This window comes from Oreochromis niloticus, linkage group LG8, assembly GCF_001858045.2.
Source record: "Oreochromis niloticus isolate F11D_XX linkage group LG8, O_niloticus_UMD_NMBU, whole genome shotgun sequence".
NCBI classification, from domain to species: Eukaryota; Metazoa; Chordata; class Actinopteri; order Cichliformes; family Cichlidae; genus Oreochromis; species Oreochromis niloticus.
This window is the reverse complement of record NC_031973.2, coordinates 14,199,477-14,218,960: the sequence shown is the minus strand read 5'-3', so window position 1 is coordinate 14,218,960 and position 19,484 is coordinate 14,199,477. Positions and strand designations below refer to the sequence as shown.

At 39.8% G+C, this 19,484-nt stretch overlaps 1 protein-coding gene across 3 annotated transcripts in view; it reads right to left on the bottom strand.

The window, feature by feature from the left end:
- The window catches only part of dnmbp (dynamin binding protein), a 48,848-nt gene extending 31,914 nt beyond the window's left edge, over positions 1-16,934 (bottom strand). For 2 of the 3 annotated variants that reach the window (XM_005471272.4, XM_013269446.3), the window contains exons 1-2: positions 16,594-16,934; positions 155-309 (exon numbers count right to left, since the gene is read on the bottom strand). In XM_005471272.4, the coding sequence (XP_005471329.1) occupies positions 155-299 (145 nt within the window). In that variant the 5' untranslated portion in view covers positions 300-309; positions 16,594-16,934. The remainder of the gene's footprint in view (positions 1-154; positions 310-16,593) is intronic. The other variant, XM_005471273.4, reaches the window with a different exon arrangement.
- Between the last annotated feature and the right edge of the window lie 2,550 nt (positions 16,935-19,484).

Sequence of the window (19,484 nt, the reverse complement as noted above, 5' to 3'; positions counted from 1 at the left end):
GAGTGTGTGAATGTCAAAATAGCAATAAGTCACTAAAATTCCATGTAGCTTGTTTCCATGTTTAGTAACTCTTAGTAGGTTTCTCCATTTATCTTTATGGAAACCTTCATTCATGCAGGTCCCTCAAGAGTAATAACGAGAAAGGTCAATTTACCTGTAACGCCATCTTTGTTGCCGAGCAACCAGAACTCATCCACGACACTGAGCACCTCGATGACATCACCAGTAAATAGTGGTAGCTCCTCGGAGACGCTGGGGAGAAACTCAAACACAGCGCGCACCACAGATCCTGCTTCCATTACTCATAACCTGCAGAGGCAGACAGAGAGATTTGAAAGGTCACTCTCAAACTAGTCCATGTACAACTTCAATTAAAAGGGCGATTTGTTTAAAAAATAAAAAAAAGAGAGAGAGTTTCTGTTTTCTTAAAGAGGCTGGGTGCTACTTAAAATCCTCTGCGCTACACAGATCTACAGCCTCTGGGAGAGAGAGCTAGCCTTGGTGAAATAACAGCAAATGAAAGGGGAAGCGAGAGCGTGAGAAACCATCAATAGAAAGGAGAGAGACAAGAAAGAGAAAAAGAAAAAGAGAGCGCTCCATTTAGAAAGGCTGAAGGACATTCCTCCTCTATTCTCCTCTTTCTTTGACTTCTCCTGAGGAAATAAACATTAGAAAGGAAAGCAACATCAGCTCAAGCTGCACACTCCTTCCTTCCAGTGGACGCTTTATATCACAGAAATATGCAAACAGCAGATTTTCTAGTGAAGTCATCTCTGAGCAGTGAGCAAAACTGGCCGTCAGATAAACTGTTCCTAGATGAAAACCTGGATACGAGTCACAAGTTTGAGCTTCTGCTTTTGGTTTTTGTATGATGCAAAGAACCTAGCATTTTACATGTTCTCCATCACATCTATAAATCTTCACTCATCAGGCCTCAACTGATTAAAGATTTTGATATTAATATTATAATATTCTAATAAATAACCAAGCAGAAACCTCAATGGGAAAGAAACAAAATCACTGCGAAGGTGCCAAAACATCCCTCTGAGATTTTTTCCATATTGACATGATAGCGGCAGATTTTTTATCTGCACATCCACGATCGAAATCTCTCGTTTCACCAAATTCTAAAGGTGCTCTGTTGGACTGAGATCTGGTGGCACTGTCATGTTTAAGAAACCAGTCTGAGGTTATTTAGTCTCTGTGACATGGTTCACTGAAGCTTTAAAGGGATGGACACCAAAATACTCAGACAGGCATTTAATTGATGTTCAGCTGATACTAAGGGGATACTACACCAGTATAATAACTGGGTCAAATCTAACCAATTCACCAATTATGTCTAATCATCTAAACCTATGGTTGAAAAAGCACAACACACAGTGTTTGGATAATTAAATGCATGGATGAAATGAGCAAATACCCAAAACATCCCAAGCCTTGTGTATCATTATCTGGAGACAGACTAACCACAGGTGGGGATAGACACGCTGAAGGAGACTGGAAACGAGAGAAGAGGGCTGCAGTTTGTCACAGTGAAAGGGGTCTCTGTCTCTGAAAGGGGGGAGAGGAACAAGACCCTATCCCAGTTCTGTGCCACCGTCTCTGGAGAGAGACGCGGTCCAGATTATCCTGGATGTGGCTGACGAGGGGAATAAAGGAGCAGATGACCAGCTGTAAAAAAAAGAGGTTTCCTAAGCAACCGAGTCTATGGGCGTGTTCGGGTTATTGTGTCTTACACTGTTAAGGTTAACCCAACACTGTTTTGCGTAACAAACATAACTGGTGCTCTCTGTGTGGCAGGTTGTGAACTCAACACCACTCAGTCATAAAGACCTCAATGAAACCTAAGCAGAGGCTGTAACTAATGCAAGCCAAAGGGAGAGGCCCAACCAGAGGCTTAAAACAGAGCAGGCAATGAAAAACAAATGGGCCATTTAATCATTTATGAAGAGCACTATGTTGTTCAGTGCTTATTATTATTTTGTGCAGTAAACGGGCCACAGTGGTTCTAAAGAGAATGAGGAAGTAACCCAGATGACTCAAAAATCAGGCATACCTCAAACAACAACACACATATTCATTCAAAGGCCATTTCTGGTGAACCAAACAACCTCTGGCTGAGTTACTCCATCAGTCCAGGACTCCGTAGTCTGTTCACACCTACAGGCCAGTGGCCACTCTTCAGTGTTGATGATGTGCACATCCTGGACAGGGAGTAACGCTGGTTTGAGCAAGGAGTCAACGAGGCCATGCACGTGAAAAGGAAAAGGCCATCTTACAATGCTGTGATTGCAGCCATTCCCCAACTCTCTGGTCATGACAATTTGCATATTAACAATCATGAAACTGACCACACAGCCCATTGTTAGCCAGCGGTGCTAGCGTCAGCCATTATGCAAATGTGCTGTTTATGGGGTTTGGGAAATTTGCAGTCACATCTGGGTCACATCTGTATAAAAAGCTACCCATACACACAAACAGAGGCCACAGATGACAGCTGCATTCACGCAACATTCAGCATCACGTTACAGCAGTGCTGCAAATGACTGGACTTGAGAGTCTTTTTGTGTTTCTGAATTTAATTGTGGTCAAACAATTAGAGCAAATTTATTTCTCTGAGCCACTGTAACCGCCAGCATCACTCCCTCTCATTAATCACTCTCTAGTTTGCTTGGTCACTGCTGCTGGCTCAGCTGGGACAAAGAGTCCTGTCTTGAAAGATGTCTTTACAAAGCGCAATGAACAATTTAAATATCAAATTACTCATACAGTCTATACAAATATTCTTTTCTTTTTTTTTTTACTTTTTGAGTAAAAGTAAATATTAATGTCAGTAAGGATTTAAATATTTCTTTCATCCAGACCCGATGCATCATTTAAGCGTTTCCTTAATTTCTTTAGCAGCATATATCGGCTCATAGCCCCTGAAAAGACAGTAAAACAGCAGCTGCATCTTCAATATCACAGTGATTAGACATGTCCTCACACGCACCTCTGAGGAATGGTTTCCATGAAACAATGAATGATACTGATCTATCTCACTCACAGCCTGATAGGCTGGGAGTAAATAAGACCAGTTCCTGTAAACAAATACAGACTGGAAGATTTAACACAAGTGCCTGAATTTTGTGTCTGGTGAGTTAGAAATGAATAAATAGGAATTTATTTCCCTCCTAGAGGAAATGACAATAAATCATTAAAGGTAAGAGAGGTTTAAAAAAAGTTCACAATGACACAGAACAAGAGTAGACAAGCTAGTCACAAATTAAAACAATGCAAACTCAACTCAAACTTCGAACTTCAGTCGTTGAACCGCTTTACAAAACACAAGTGAAACTATGAACCCACACCTAGCACACAGCTGGGTTTTACAAAGCTCAGCCACTTCAGGCTGGTTTGTTAGGTACAGCTGTGGCGTACAAAGTGTCTAATCCATTCTGATTGTGCTGAAACCTCCAAACCAGAAGTTGAAACAAAGCAGTCTGCTATTAAAACTCAAGATAAAATGGGTCAATGGTTTGGCATGCGTTTCACTGTGTGAGAGTGTAAGTGTTTGCGCTCATGAGCAGTTTGCTCCTGGTTTGCTTAACGATAAATCGATCATGAATCATGAAATATAAAACAAGTGTTTTGTAAACATTGAGCAAATTTCCCTTAAAAAATTTTTAAAAAAAATCGCCCAATGTCAAACACATGGGCGATCTTCCCAGCAAAAGTCGTATTTGTTTATGTTAATGATATTCAAAGTCGCATTATACTTCTCAAATTGCATCTCCAGTTGGGGGAAAAGAAGGTGATATTTACTCCTCAGTCTCTTAATCTTCAACCAGCCTCGTCTTGTCCATCATCACAGTAAAGCTAACAACCAACACCCAGAAAGCCAAACCTCTTTCCTGCCACGGGTAAGTGGGATCCTGGATCTTTTTTGAAGTTAATCCTCAGATCCACGTCCAGACAGACAAGCTTCTTAGTTTTATTTATGGGTACGTCAGTGTGTCAGCGGCCCCTGCCGCTTTTTCCACCGTGCCCTGGCAGATGAGAAAAGCTGCAGAAGCATATAGTAACTGACCACAGTCTGAATGAAATTGGACCCAGTTCACATAAAAATAAGCTTTTATGTATATCACACAGAAAATCCACTCCTAAAATGCTGTTGATAAGTAATATAAATGGTTGTGCCGTCACTAAACGCAGTACTAAATAGCAAATATTTCACAGAAGTAGCACTGTGAATATTTACTACATTAATGAATATTATAATGAGGCTTGAGCATGACTACAAACTTGTTTATTGGCTCTGTTACAGATAAAAAGGTTGCATGAAGCACACAAGAAACTTTTTCCCACACAAATTATGTACAATTCTGGGAGGTCGACACATTTTTTCACAGCCGTACTTTTTCTATAACTTCACAAGTCTTCACACTCCAAAAACAGCCTGTGTTGCTTTAGGCGAGGGAGCTGGACAGTGCATGCATGATGCAACACACTGATCAGTATTTTCATACTGATGCAAAGCAGCATCGCACAGAGTTTACAAGCAAGTTGGCAGTTTAACACTGACACTGGCTAATGTGTATATATATACATATATATATATATATATCTCAACACAACAGTCCCCAGAAAGAGTGGAAAGAGTGAAATACCATGACAACTACATGATGATTTTATTTATTTAATCTTTATTTATACAGATAGCCCCACTGAGATTCAATGTCTTATTTACAAGAGAGATCTGTTTCAGAAACGCATAATAAAATAATAATAAATAAACTGATAAAATGAAACTTTTCCAGAAGTGGAAAAACTGACTTTGTTGATTGCATAACATGTCTCTAACACCTTAATCAGAGCCAACTTTCAATTTGTCCAATTCCTTTAAACGCCTATAAAAAGGAACAGATTTACTAAGGAAACAAAATTACTGTGTGGCAGAAGGCAGTGGAAAATTCTGTAGGAATTCTGACAATGCACACATTTTTTAATCGAATGCAGCCAGTTCATTTCAGCCATCATCATCGGCACAATTCACAAAGATCAGTGCAAAAGCAGGTCACAAATTACTACATCTGACGAGGTTACAAGTAAACAACTCACAATAACAATAGTCAGCTGAATAACTTCAACTCAGTTGTAGTTATTACACACAGGTGCACTGTATAAACCTGAATACATCTGCCTATTACACCCAACCTGTTGGATGTGTAGAATAAAACCTCCAAACATAATCTGCCATCAGATCCTGAGCGAGCTTTGGTTAATGAACTTAATGCTGATGTGTCACGTGAATAAATGCGCGAGTTGCTGTCTTTTGTTTGTTTTTTTAATGCAAATCTTAAAGCATTTGTTAAAGTCAAAGAAAGAATCTTACTCACAGTCAGCTATGGGCAACTAACAGTTCTGCAAGACACCCCCAAAAAGGGTGGGAAATGAAAGTGCTGTTGCAGAGCTGTATGTGTATGCACTCGTAAATAAAGATGCTGCTAAATAAAGACAGAGCAAACGCAGAGGCTTTTGTGCTTTCTGAAGTTTTCATTATAGACCGCTCTCTGTAGAAAAGTGATCTGAAACCTGAAACATTGCGAACTGCTCTGCTCGCTGTAAAAAAGTAACTTTGCTGCTTGTAATATAACCTGGGATTAAATCCTTCTTGCATGTGGGAACTATTCTCCATCCCTCCGCTTTACTTTCTGCTCTGTTAAAATACCAGAACATTGGGGCGTCCACACAGGTAGTGACCATGAACAGGATAAAAGGTGGACTTGGCTACTGTTACATCATCCGCTGGTTTCTGAAATTTCATTCTAAAGCAAGATTAGGATTTTAAAACTCATAAGAGCTGTACAAAGTTAAAAACATTGAGGTGGCTTCTAGGTTAAAAAGAAAGGCGATTGCTGTGGTTGCCATCTCTGCGGTCCTACAGAAGTCTATGAGAAAACAGGTTTCCGTCTCAACCTCTGTAACCACCTCATTCATACATTTTGGGTTATACTGAACAAAATATTGAAAATGACAAAATATTTCTAGTTTTAAAATCTTGGTCACACCATGTTTTTAACTCAAGTTACAAAACCAGATACTCACTGGGTAAAAACTTGTCCGTCACAAGAAAGGAGCCAATCAGGATACAGTTTCAGTCAGACCTGCCTTTCTCGCCACATCCGTTTTTTTGTAGCCAACATGGTGATGACAGAAACGCTCACCTCGAGGGTTCAAAACAGGATTTCAGACACCAATAAGCGACGTGGCAGCATCTACATCCATCTTTTATACTTTCTGTGGAAACTAAACCAAAGCTTTGATAATGCACTAACATCACTGAGCAATCAACCTGTGCTAATCATCATTATAACACATATAAAATCAATTATATTAATATCAGTATTAGCGTTTTTTATGCATACAATTAGTTAAGAAATATGGAAAACATAACATATATTCCCATATATAATATAAGGCAAAACCTCTTGAAGCTCTCAATCACAATAAGCCCCAGCTGTACTTTAAAAACACACCCCAGCCGGTCTGTTTGGTGTCATCTCAGCTAATTATTGCTCATTTTACTCATCAGGCCAGTGTCATATTTTCACCAAAAACAGCAGACCACTCATCCCAACAATGAAAACCACAGAAAGAATGCCAGGATACTCCTTAATTATGTTCCCTCAGTTTCAAATACCAAAACAACAACACATTTCACATGTCTAATAATCAACATGCTGGTCGTTTCTTCCCCCCGATTTTGTAAAAGAATAACACACTTCAAGATGTCAGTGACTCATCCTGACTCACAACACCAAGAGCTGAGCATTATTTTTCCTGGATCTGAATGAAAGACAAATAAAACAAGAGGGGAAAAACAAAGTCGCGTCAGGGGGGAAAGGCACGTCCGGAGAAAATACATTTCAACCAAAAAGACAGGAGGCCTGTGCTGTATGGTAACAGATTACTGTCCTATGAATGACACACCTTTTAAATTTAGAAAATGCTCACAACAAAACTCACAGAAAACTAGAAGCCATCGACACATGTTCGTTTTATTATGCGTTCATCAATGAAATTGACTGTAAAGTGTTAGGTGCTAATCCAAAGCAATAAAATGCCTCTTTGTAAAGTACAAGGGCCATTTCACAGAGCGGAAGATCCTCTTTAGAAGACTCACTGAAGATCTCGTCCTTCCACTATGATTAATGAGGTCTTGGTAAAGCTCAATATCAGGTTTATATACATTGTTACAGTATACACAACAGTACATAATGATTATTTCAGGCAGAAAGGGAGAATGAAACAGCTTCATTGGGTCTAGCGTGTGTCACTTGGCACCGTCCTGGAGAAAGTAACAGGATTACGACAGACAGCTAAGTCAACAGCTGACACACACACACACACACAGTGTAAACATACACACACTTCACAGCTGACACGTCGCACAATGAACCAACTGTCTGATCTGGGACATGGCCCTGAAACATCTTCACCTTTTAGTAAACTCTGTCTGTCTGCATATGTTTAAAAAAAATAGATTAACACACTTTAATTCTATCATTTCAGTTAATGAGGTATGCGGCGTTTAGAATAGAGGAAGAAGGGCGCATGTGTTTATCTGTTCCAGAGGCATGCTTCCTCCTGGTTATGGCTTACTGGGAGAAAAAAATGAGCGTTGGTCGATTTACAACCATCAAGCTAACAACAAGCTCTTAATGAGCTAAACCTCAAAACTCAAGACAAGATTAATGCTGTCTTTTGGATTACGGCTGTGGCATTCACTCCAACATAGCAAGAAGCACACAGTGTGTGCGTGATCTAATAAAAACCAGCGTTTGGTGTTGTCTAGAGTTCGGAAAAGCCATAACTGAAAATGATTGCATGTTTTTTCATTCTGGAGATCAAACACTGAGTTGATTGTTCAGGAACCAATCAGCAAAGGAATCACTAATGAGAACAAAACTGTGTAGCTGCAGCTGTTATGCTCCATAACTGCTTTTTAATGACGCGACAGGAGTTCAGCGCATTCTTACAACTACATTAGCTCGTCTTTGCCACTGCTGCGTGGCACCTCGAGTTTTTCCCTGCACACAGGTATCCTCCAGCTCAAGCACTGACTCAGTGTGAGACCACAGTGGAGGAAGTGGGATCTGCTGACTGCCTGTATCTTTTATTTGAATGCACTCTGATGCCAACAATAAAGCCGCTGCCTCATTATCTACGTGCCTGCCAGGACAGGGCTCGCACCGACGCGTGACCTCTGTGCCATTCATCCTATTCAGACATATTAAAGTGGCAGGCTGGCACGTGCCTGTGCAACCCACAAACACACACCAATGCACTGTTAGAATCCTCTGGAGTTGGCTGGGTGTCTTTTCATTGAGTTTGTTTACCGGGGACTCTGGCTGTGCAGCAGTGCAGCGTGCTTCCATCCAGAATGCTGAGTCCAGCGAAACACATTCACCCCGAAACAGCATAATCAAAGCAGGTGGACTGTTCTAGATATTTAAAAAAAAGAAATACTGGGACATCTGCTGTCTCCCTTTTGGCCATCTGGTCTTTCAGCACATGGGATGGAGGGAGAGAAAGAGATGGCCTGACAGTTGTCAACACAAGTCATGTGGTTTTATGGCCATGTGTTTATAGAGTGAATGGCTCTCAGGCCTCCTGTGGGGTGATGACATGACCAGTTGAGATATCAGTGGAGTTTTATTTTAAACAAACAAAGACCGGAACCAGAGCGTAAACATGGGATTATTTAGTTTACGATATTAGAATGATTGATGGTCTAATCTATGTTATATTCCATGTCTGCTTTATAAAATATCAGTCATAAAAATGTCTGGAAAATTAAAAAAAAATGTGAAAGTACAAAAATATTCTGTTTACTTCCATATAATGTTTGCTGATTGTTTTTCTAGCAGTCGCTGCCATATAGAATACTGGATTAATCAACTTATGCACATGCATGCATAAAAAGCAGCTTGCATTGCTCTAAATAACAAATAAAAAGGGCACAGGGCAAATAGGAGTGCAGCCTTGCTTTACAATGCATTTCATCCAGATGAGGCAGCACTTCCATGGCCTCAGCCAGCTGCATGTAAAGAACACATCTGGCGAGCTGATTCAAACGACCACAGATGCCGAATTCTTGTTTAAATATTTGACGGACCCGTGTTGCTCCACTCAGACATGTGAGCAGGCCCCAGTGACTACACAGAGAAAAACTGCAAAAGCATCCAAAAATACTAGACAGCATGTTAACACGCCAACTTTGCATTTCAGTACAAACAATTTCTATAGTAGAAAAAAACAGTTCCTTTTACTTCTAATCATACTCAAGTGTAAAGGGTGAAGTAATATACAAGACATCATGTAACATAAGTATTTTGGACACATAAATACAAGAACAGAATGATAATGGTAACTAGAGCAGGGCGATATGACCAAAAATATTTATCACGATATACATTTGAAAATTTGCGATAACGATATAACTGACGATATAATTGACACAAGACAAAATACTTTACAACTCCACAACTTTATTAGTGCAAAAAAAACCCATTAATGTATCTTCACTTAAACAAGTAGCTGTTTTTTTATATGCATTAAAGTTATATAAAAATTTAACAGTGCAAATGCAAATTCCTTGGGGACAGTTTAACCAAAAGGCATTTCCAGTGGAAACTGGCCGACTTATCCTCAGCATAACCATGAAGAATATCCACAAAACTTAAAAAGATGTTATACACACACAGTACGGTAATATTATGTTGAAGCACAGTACGTATCACTCCGCGAGGCTCCTGCCTACGATAGCCATAATGCTCCGACAATCCATCAAGCCGTGCGGCTTCGTAGCTTAGCAAAGTCGTACTGAAACATTTGACAGATTTTCAAGCGCCGTGTACCACATAAAATCGTTTCGAGGTCAGTAAACACAACCAGAATTCATACATAAGGCACACGGGACTATAAGGGGCACTGTTGATTTTCAGAAAAATCAAAGAATTGATTTTAAGTGTGCCGTATTTTTGAAAAAACGCGGTAATAACGACGGCCCGCTAGCATGCTCTACCAAAAATAGTGCTTTGTTGTGTATCTGACGGACGAAAGCTAAACCAGTTCCACACCACTGAAGTTTCAGCATTTTTACAAACCAATTCTGGTTCATCCGTTTCATTCAACGATCCGCTTTCACCCTTCTTATTCTCGGTCGCCGCCATGCTTTTTCCACCATGTGCGTATGAAAACAAAGACACTGCGCATGAGGGTTTTACCCATATTCTGTCGCGATATTTCATTTTCTTATCGTTGCCCAACATTATACTGGTATTACCGTGAACGGTATGATATGGCCCAGCTCTAATGGTAACAATAGCTTATTTTTGTTGACAAAATGACAGAGCCAACTACATTTTCATATTAGACACTAGTCTAATACACAGGCCTAAATACTGGTTGGCAACCATGTGAAAACCACCGTCAAAAAATGCAAGGAGGTATATGCTGTGCACAGAAACATCTTGCAATCCTGCCTTGATCGTTAGATCGCAGCAGTCACCATTAGCTTGCACGGAAAGCACCAAAAAAAGCAAACATTGTGCTTCACTGTTACCACCAACACATTTCTAAAGGTGCAACTTTTACTTTGAAGGCAAATATTCAAAGATTCCAGTTTGAGTCGCACTTTCTCAAGTTTAAATACTGCTCGGCTACTAGTTCACGAGTCTTTATTGACAGGTCAGTGCTTGCCATGCAAACTACAGGCAGCTGTGGCAACGACTGCTAATGACTGTCAGTAACCTACACCAGCCGCTCATGGTTGGTGATTAATCGTTAACAGATGTTTGCAGGGTATCTCCGACTGGTCTCCACGCCTGTGTGACTCAGACATATGAAGATGCCGACGTAATGTTCAGAAAGGAAAGAGGGCAGGGAAGAAGAAAGTCAATAAGATATTTCTGAAAATGTAATAAACTGATTTAAACTGAAAATGCCTTTAAACTATAATTATTGGAATTAACCATCATGGTGTCACCAACTTGTTTTTAGAAAACAAATGTGATTAGATTGAAACTAGTCCTTGAAACCTTGAAATTATTAGGGAAGTCAAAAAGCTACTAACTTTAATGAAATTTTAAAGTAAGACTTTAAAACAAATGAAGGCACTTCTCCACCTCCTGAAGCCATGTCATTACTTTATAGAATTTCCCTTGAGACCTCTGCGTTATACTGTTTATCTTACACAGTGTCATATCTGTCTGAGGACTGTAAAATTAGAGTATTATGCAAAAATATCCTCTGGTTAGCCAAACATACTGCAATACAAAGCAGCTCTTACTTGCTTTCTTTCCTAACAGTTAACTGGGTCATGGTAAGACAAGCCCATCTATGGTGCCTTTCATATCAGTCATCTTCCACACCTATGTTTTCCAGCAGTGCAGCCAACCCAGTCTTGTTTATAAATCCTCTAGATACCAAAATCTTCTGCAGTCAATTATTTTTGACACAATGACAATTAGTATTTCACTTATTTACTTGATTTTAAATGCCCATTATGGAGCTGGTAAGGTTAAAGCTATGAGGAAAGTTGAAGTAACATTGCAAGTGTTGCTGCTGAATGTAGGGGAAAACCCTGGGTGGAAACACTCTTTTTTGGCTCATCCATAGAGCCAGATCCACCTCCGCCTTCACATTTTCATTGAGTTTGCTTTCCTGCATCTCTGCAGCTTGGCCGGCACACAAACATTCCACAAGGGAATGCAGTTATTTTTCAGACTCCACTTCATCCTGACTACTTTTTTCTTTCCTCCCATGACTCACTCCACTCACATAGTTGTCCTTCCATTCCTTTCTCAAGCCTGCACGTGTTGAATATCAATGGCTTGCATGACACACACACACACACGTGCGCACGCAGTATACACACACTGGGTGGAACTGCTCGTTTGCATAAACATTTCCACACTGAGCAGCACAGCTCAGACGACTGCACTCAGAGAGCCGAGGCCTCGTTGCCATAGATACAGGAGATGTGTTTGGATGGCAGAGGGTTTTTCCTGAGAGGACCCGAGAGGTACCCGAGGATATGCCGCACCCTTAAAACATGAATGACTCCTAATAGCTTGCATATGAGCTGTTCCATAACATGTCTTTCCTCTGGGATCAAATCATGACATGCCTGCAGAAATATTATAAATTCATGGAGGGTGAAACCTCTCGCATGTTCTCTCCAAACTTTTACACAATTCGGGGTGAACTGAGGACACTGAAAGAGACTTCCAAGATGGCAATTCGTATGCTTCTTTAACGCGTTTTCCTTACGGGGCTTGATGTTTGTTAATTATATCTTGGGATAACTTTTACTGGGACTGGCCTGGAATCATCTGGGCACAAAACTGAAATACCAGCCTAGTAGGAATTTGGCACAAATTCTGCCAAGAACACTAAAGAGCGAACCACACCTATTTTTAAATCATTGTGCAATGACAAGAAGATATCTGAGAAAAATGAACATGGTTGCATGAAACAGGGTGTAAAAGCTCAACAAAGTTAACAATGAGTCATAGAAAGAAAAAGTACAAGATGTAGCTTTACTCAGAGTAAAGCTACATCTATTATAATCATAGCAGCACCAGCTGTCCTCTTTGTTCTGCATTCAGGATTGCCGAGCTTGAGGTCTATAATTTTAATGTCTACCAGCTATCAAACTGAGTAAATTACTCAGCCTTGGTGAAGTGTTTTGAGTTCCTTTTGTTTAGTCTATCATATTACAAGTAAGAAAAACTACTGTCAGTCTCTCCGCCTCGGTGACCGTCCCAACTTGTCTGTTAGATTTAAGCTTTTTTGTCAACAATGTGTCTTACTGTGCCAACATAACTGGCTCGTATCATCATTTATATGAACACTAGCAGGCCTTAATTTACTTAGTTCCCTCTTTCAAAACATGCATGCTTTATTTCTTCCTTTGGACACTTCACTTTTTTTTACATCAAGTTCAAAATAACTAATCCTTCTCATCATTAAGCCAACCAAACCAAAACTCTCCTGCCAACAAAGACTGCGAGCGATGCTTTCATTGTTAAGGTGTGGGAAATACCTTGTCTTGGAAGTGATGGAATACTTCATAATCGGATGAAAAAACGGAATTCCCCATGCTTTCTTAAGTTACTTTTACTTTTGCTACTTGCCCTTCAGGATACTGTGCAGCAGCTGTTGAGTGCATTTTATTGTTTGTAATGGTCATAATACTGTATAACATTTGTGCAGCATGTAATACAAGCAAACTGAGTCAAACATCTCAGGTTTCTTTGCTGATATAGGACCCTGTTGCCAGTATTAATAATTTAGTGTGCAGGAAGTTTCTGTGCATCCAAAATTGTGACTGGACGGTAAACAAAAAAAGAGGGCAAGATAATAGAAACAGATACCTAAAATTTCATTAAAGCTAGTAGCTTTTTGACTTCAGTTGGATTACAATGTTTGACAGATGTGTGTCACTGTCAAAGCAGTGCAATTGCTAACCATGAAGGTGTAATATAGAAACTGAAGCAAAGACTACAGACACTCTGACTGATTGCCAGTCGATGGTGTGATTCTACATGTGCACATGACTTTACTACTGCGTTAAAAATGTCAAAGGTGCAAAACCGAAATAACATAACAATTTTTGTTGCTTATGCTCATGCAAATATGGAGCAGAATAAAACAACAAACACCAAAGATGGTGATAAACTAAGATTCAAACATCACCAACCCAGCAGAGTGAATCCATGTTGATAAGTTAGTCTGCACGGTCAAAGTAAATACATACATTGTCCTGCAAGAGACATGCAGCAATAAATGGTGCGCAAGAGGGAACTAGTTAATCTATCACTCTACCCATTAACTCACTGTAAAAGCATGCACATCAGGAAATGGACACATTAAAACTGAAAGTACAGTTACTCTCTTGTAAACACTCTTTGCTTATTCATAAAAGTAAATATTCTGTTTGTTAAGCAGTTAGTGGGATGTATATGTACAGGACTGATCTTCAATGACAAACCCACCATGGGGCCCAAAGAATGTATAAAAGTTGATACAACCTTCGATGCTAAAACGTGAAGTCAATGTGAAAGTGCCAGGAGTGGCCAGGAGAGGGCGACTCTTCTGGTTGCAAAATGAAGTCAGTTTGTATACAAGTCTGTCACGAAACTCCTTATGATCTCAGTAAACACTCTCCTAATGAGTTCATGATCTCAATTACCATTTTAACTCAACATGAGGCTCTATTTGTACATTATGTTGTAGGTTATAGATACCCTGTAAAGTACAGGTCACGTCCGTATCAGCACGCAGTGTCTTCAGTTTCTCATATAGATCCAACTCTTTACTTGTTCACTATTTAGTTGTACACAAAATGCTAAGGAGCCGCTTGCTTAGTTTTTCTGTAAAGTGTGTTTTCAGCTGCTATTGGCCATAGATAGCCAGGTATCTGCATATTTCAGGAAAAAAAGAGGTACTTTCAACTTTCTTCTTCACAAGGGGTTGCCATAGCAAGAAGCGCCACAGCAAGAAGCGCCATGTGTTTTTACACCGGCTTCCCCACCTGATGCAATCCCCAGGAATTAGGTGAATGTGTTAACCATCACACTATTGGGCTCTCTTTATTTTGGTAAGGGTTGTAAAAAAAATGAACAGATTAGCTACGCATTTGCAACAATATTGATACAAACAGTGCCATCCTCATCTCAAGTATCACGGCTGCAGATAGGCAGGCACACAGCCCCTCCCCTCACTAGCAGCTGAACACATGAACAATTCACAGCACTAAACAGCTCTTTCTGGGGTACTTTGCAAGGTCAGTAAAGCTCTGTTTCAAAAACACTTGGGTATTTTACTGTAACTTGGCTGTTGCACAGGTTAACACCAGCTGTTTAACCATTACCAATTACCCAATAGCCACATTAGCCATCTGTTAGTACTATACATAGCTGACTAGTAGCTATGTATAATAATAAAACAATAACGTAAATGTTGGAGACAGGCAGCAATCAAACCTCAATAGTGCTACCTATCTGTAACATTTACAGACAGCATTAATTTACCAAAAATAAAAAATGTTTGTGTTGAAAAAATTTTATGTTTCTTTTGAAGTCCAGAAAAATCTACCAGCTACAATTTAGCAGCTAGACAGAAACAGCAGCAGCCTACTTTACCAACTCTATTTGAGTAACGTCAAAACAAAACATGGTGCCAAGTCACCGGAAACACAGCACTACCTCAAACCAGATAAAAATATTCTCACACTTTACACTTAACGTTACTATATTTGTTTTTCATTACGCCAGACAACTTTAAAAAGTGTGCTATGATGTTACTGGTTTTTTTGTTTATGATCTTAATTTTTTGTTCTCAGTTTATCATCTTGAAAACAGTACTGAGAATCAAGTGTTTTCCTGTTTTCCTGTGAAGGAAAACTTTTTGTTACAGAAAAAAACAAATTAAAGCTTGGCTCTGATGCTGTTGTTTAGTGGACTATTGTTATTCTGTCTGCAGAGAAGGTGGCAGAGAAACCTACATGTTCATGGTAAGTTACTAGGATGGTAATAAACAATGACCAGATCCGTTTCCTTTTTAAATATAACCCTAAAACACCTCATTTATGTGAAATAACAATATCATATTTTTTGTTAACTTGAAAACTGGTATCATCACTGGTCCACCATATACAGCACTGTTTGTCTCTACATCTGTATACAGCCTGTTTTACTAAACCGGGAGAGCTTCAAGTAGTTCAAGCAGCAAACTACTTGGAAAGCAGCTCAGAGGTACAAATAAATAAATAAAAACAGAAACAAAAACTCGTGATCTTTCAGCCTTCACGCTCAGATCTTATTTCTAAGTTATCAAACTTTTATCTACAAAGATATCTGCAAAGTTACATTATTGCTATTATATACATATCGATAAAAGACCAATATCGCTAATCTCGGAAGTATGTGATGTAACATTGAACATCCCGTGCACTTACGTCAGACCACAATGTCGCCTGTGGTTCTCGTTTTGAGGACATCTGTTTACAAAATCACAATGTGGGTGATTGACTTTCTTAAAAGATCAAGAAGAAATCCCCCCTTCACGTTAACGCTAGTCAAGAGTTGGGGGGTAAATCACTAATGCTATATCCTCTGAGGTGATGGAAACACCGTTGTGTGTGTGTGCTGATCTCGCTCACATGGCATAACAACTGACAACGACGACCACAGGTGACAGACAGACAGCGGGGGGATTATTTAGTCTGCAGCACTTGTGTTTACTGCCATCACTCATTCAGCTCACGTCAGTAGTCCGTTGGAGTAATAGCTGCGTATTAACACACCGTAGGACGTGTCTGCAGACTGCCATGCATGGGGTACACCCCAAAAGTGCCGCTATTAGAGCGCACAGTTCAATGAACAAATCATAAAAGTCTCAGGTCTAGTAGAGAAAAAACTGATGTCGTGGCTATAGACGAAAACCCGCGTATTTCTATGTAACTGAACCCTTATGCTTATAAACTTGGACTGGCACCGTGTAGCAGTCAAAGTTTGACTTTCAGTGCGCTTTGCTTACCTTTTGGGACCAGGCCGTTAGATCCAGTCAGACTAGATACCCAACTTCTCGAGCCTGGTGATGTGGTGCGGTGTTGGCGGAGTTGCCCTTCTCCACGACACCGCAACTTTTTAACAGCTACGCGTCCCACAGCCTCGGAGGTGTTCGCCGAGTCATTATTTCCTAGAAGAGCTGCGTGGTTTTGTTTGCGGGCATTAGAACATGTTGACACGCAGAAAGCGGCACGGCTGTGGTCCTCTGCGGGTGTCGATGTAATCAGCTGTCATCACATTAGCCACGAGAAGAGCCGAGCTGCTCTGCGCCTCTCCTCTCCATGCCTACATATGTTCAACACCACCCACTTTTCCCGAACAGACCCGCGGGTGGCTCGGCTGATGCCTGACTGAAAAGATTAGCGCAACCGGGCTACTTACTCTAGCTTTATATGACGTTTTTCAAAAGTAGTGTTAGCAGAGTGCACTGTTATTTATTTAAAATAAATAGATCACGTTATAGATAAATAGATACGTGATAACCATTGGGGCCTGTTTCAGTACAGAAGCCCATTAGTTTACATTTTGCTAAACACATTTTGATATTTTTACTCCTGAAATCAGCTAGAGTAGCTTGGCATGAGTCATATTTCAAATACAAATAATTTAGCAGCCCCTAGGTTACTCCACTGTATAAAGCAACCTTATCTCTTGTTAAGACCACCCTTTTAAGCCAAGTTTTTTGATTGGTTGCTCTTTCAAAATAGAAGGTTTAAACAGTACATGGGTGCGGCTGGTCATTCCCTGTCTTTGACATCATACAGAGCCGATTACAGGAAAAAATTGCGGGAAATTCAATGTCTGAGGAGTCTAAAGCCTGAATATTCTTGGCGTGTGCATATTCTATCTTCATGATCTGAAACTTTGGGTCTTTTTATAATTTGTATCCAGTATTGTATTTTATTACAGTTACTCTCTCTATATCTATAGATCACTGAAAATTACCTCCACCTGGGCCATTTTTACATATGACACATTATTATTAGACAAGAACAGACAGCATCCAGTATTTTTTTTTTTTCAATTATCAGTCAATTGGCTGATTACAGTTTTTCAAATTTAATCCACTACAGTGGCTCTCTAAATTTCAAGATCTTTAATTCTGTTTAATTTCAGGGTCTTCTTGGACTAGCATAGGCAATATTTTTGTAAACCATGTATCCAAACGTTAGAATTTGCTGCTTAACCTTGTCATTTTAATCAGCTTTAATAATACAGTCACATGTTGCCTGTAGAAGCCCTTTGAGAGACAGAACAAACTCCTTTACAGGCACGGAATATATATACCAATGCTTTCTCAGTTCTTCAATCTCATTCCACCACAGGTCAGCACTCGTTTGTACTGTGACGTTGACCCAAACCAACCAAAAAAAAAAAAAAAAAAAAGTGTTCACAGCAGTTTTAGGAAGTAACATCATCCCCAAGTTTGGAACTTGTGAGTTTCCGTCTTTCTTTATCCGGTGACCGCACAAGTCATTTGACTGAAATTAATCCTGGCTGTTGAGATTGTTTTCTTTAATGTGGTAAGTGTTTTGGGACTAGAAGTAAATGTAAAGAAGGAGAATTTAGTTTAATACAGCTTTCTGACACCCAGCAGGAAGGTGTTACTAGTATCCTCTTATGTGGCTGTCTCCTCAAACTGCAGCTCTTTCATTTTGAGTCATTAGGATGCTGAAATCTTTTTTTAGAGACAGAAAATCATAGTGCCTGCATGAGCAATTATATGTTGGGTAGATTTTTTCTCAGCCACGGTGTTGTGGTGTGAAATCGGTTTTGCTGCGTCTGCAGTAATGACAGCTTCCTCATATGTGATCTTGTATATGCAGAACAATGGGAGGAAACAGTCAGTTGGATGCTTTAGCTTTGAGCAGAGGACACGGAAAAGGAAACGATACAGGAGAGGACACACTGTCGCCTACATAGAAATGGACTTAAACCAGCATAAACAGAAATGCTTACCATTTCTGTTTATGCTGGTTTATTAGAAGCACTAACACTGTGTTGAAACACCTTTTGTAATCAGCATTGCTTTAATTTTTCATGGCAAAGATTCAACAAAATGTTTTGGAAAATTCTTCAGAGATTTTGGTTCATATTGATGTGATAGCATCACACAGTTACTGTATGTGTGTCGGCTGCACATCCGTGATGTGAATCTCCCATACGCCACATCCCAAAGGTGCTCTTTTAGCCTGAGATCTGGTGAGTACGCTGAACTCACTTTCTTCTTGCCATATTTTGTTTCTTGTCTTATTCAAGAAACCAGTTTGATAATATAGGAATGGACATCATCATCAACAATACTCAGGAAAATATCCCCAACACCATTACACCCCTACCAGCAGCCTAAACTGTTGATACAAGACAGGATGGATCCATGCTTCCATGATGTTTACCTCAAGAATCAAGAATCATCACCTCAGGCGAATTGTGGTGAGGACATTTGCATCTTATCCTCATTTTCCTGTTCTTAGCCGACAGGAGTGGATGCCTAGTTTTCTGCTGCTGTAGGCCATCTGGTCTTCTGCAAACCTTCTTTTGTAATGACTTGTTATTTGAGTTACTGTTGCCTTTCTTTCAGGTCAAAGCAATCTGGCCATAGTCCTCTGACACGACCAAGGATTTCTTTTTAATTAAATTCAGCTGTTTTAAATTCAGTTTTATTTATATAATGCCAAATCACAACAACAGTTGCCTCAAGGCGCTTTATATTGTAAGGTAAAGACCCTACGATAATACAAAGAAAACGGAGAAAAACAGAGAAAACCCCAACAATCATTTGACCCCCTATGAACAAGTGCTTTGGCAACAGTGGGAAGAAAAATCTCCCTTTTAACAGGAAGAAACCTCCAGCAGAAC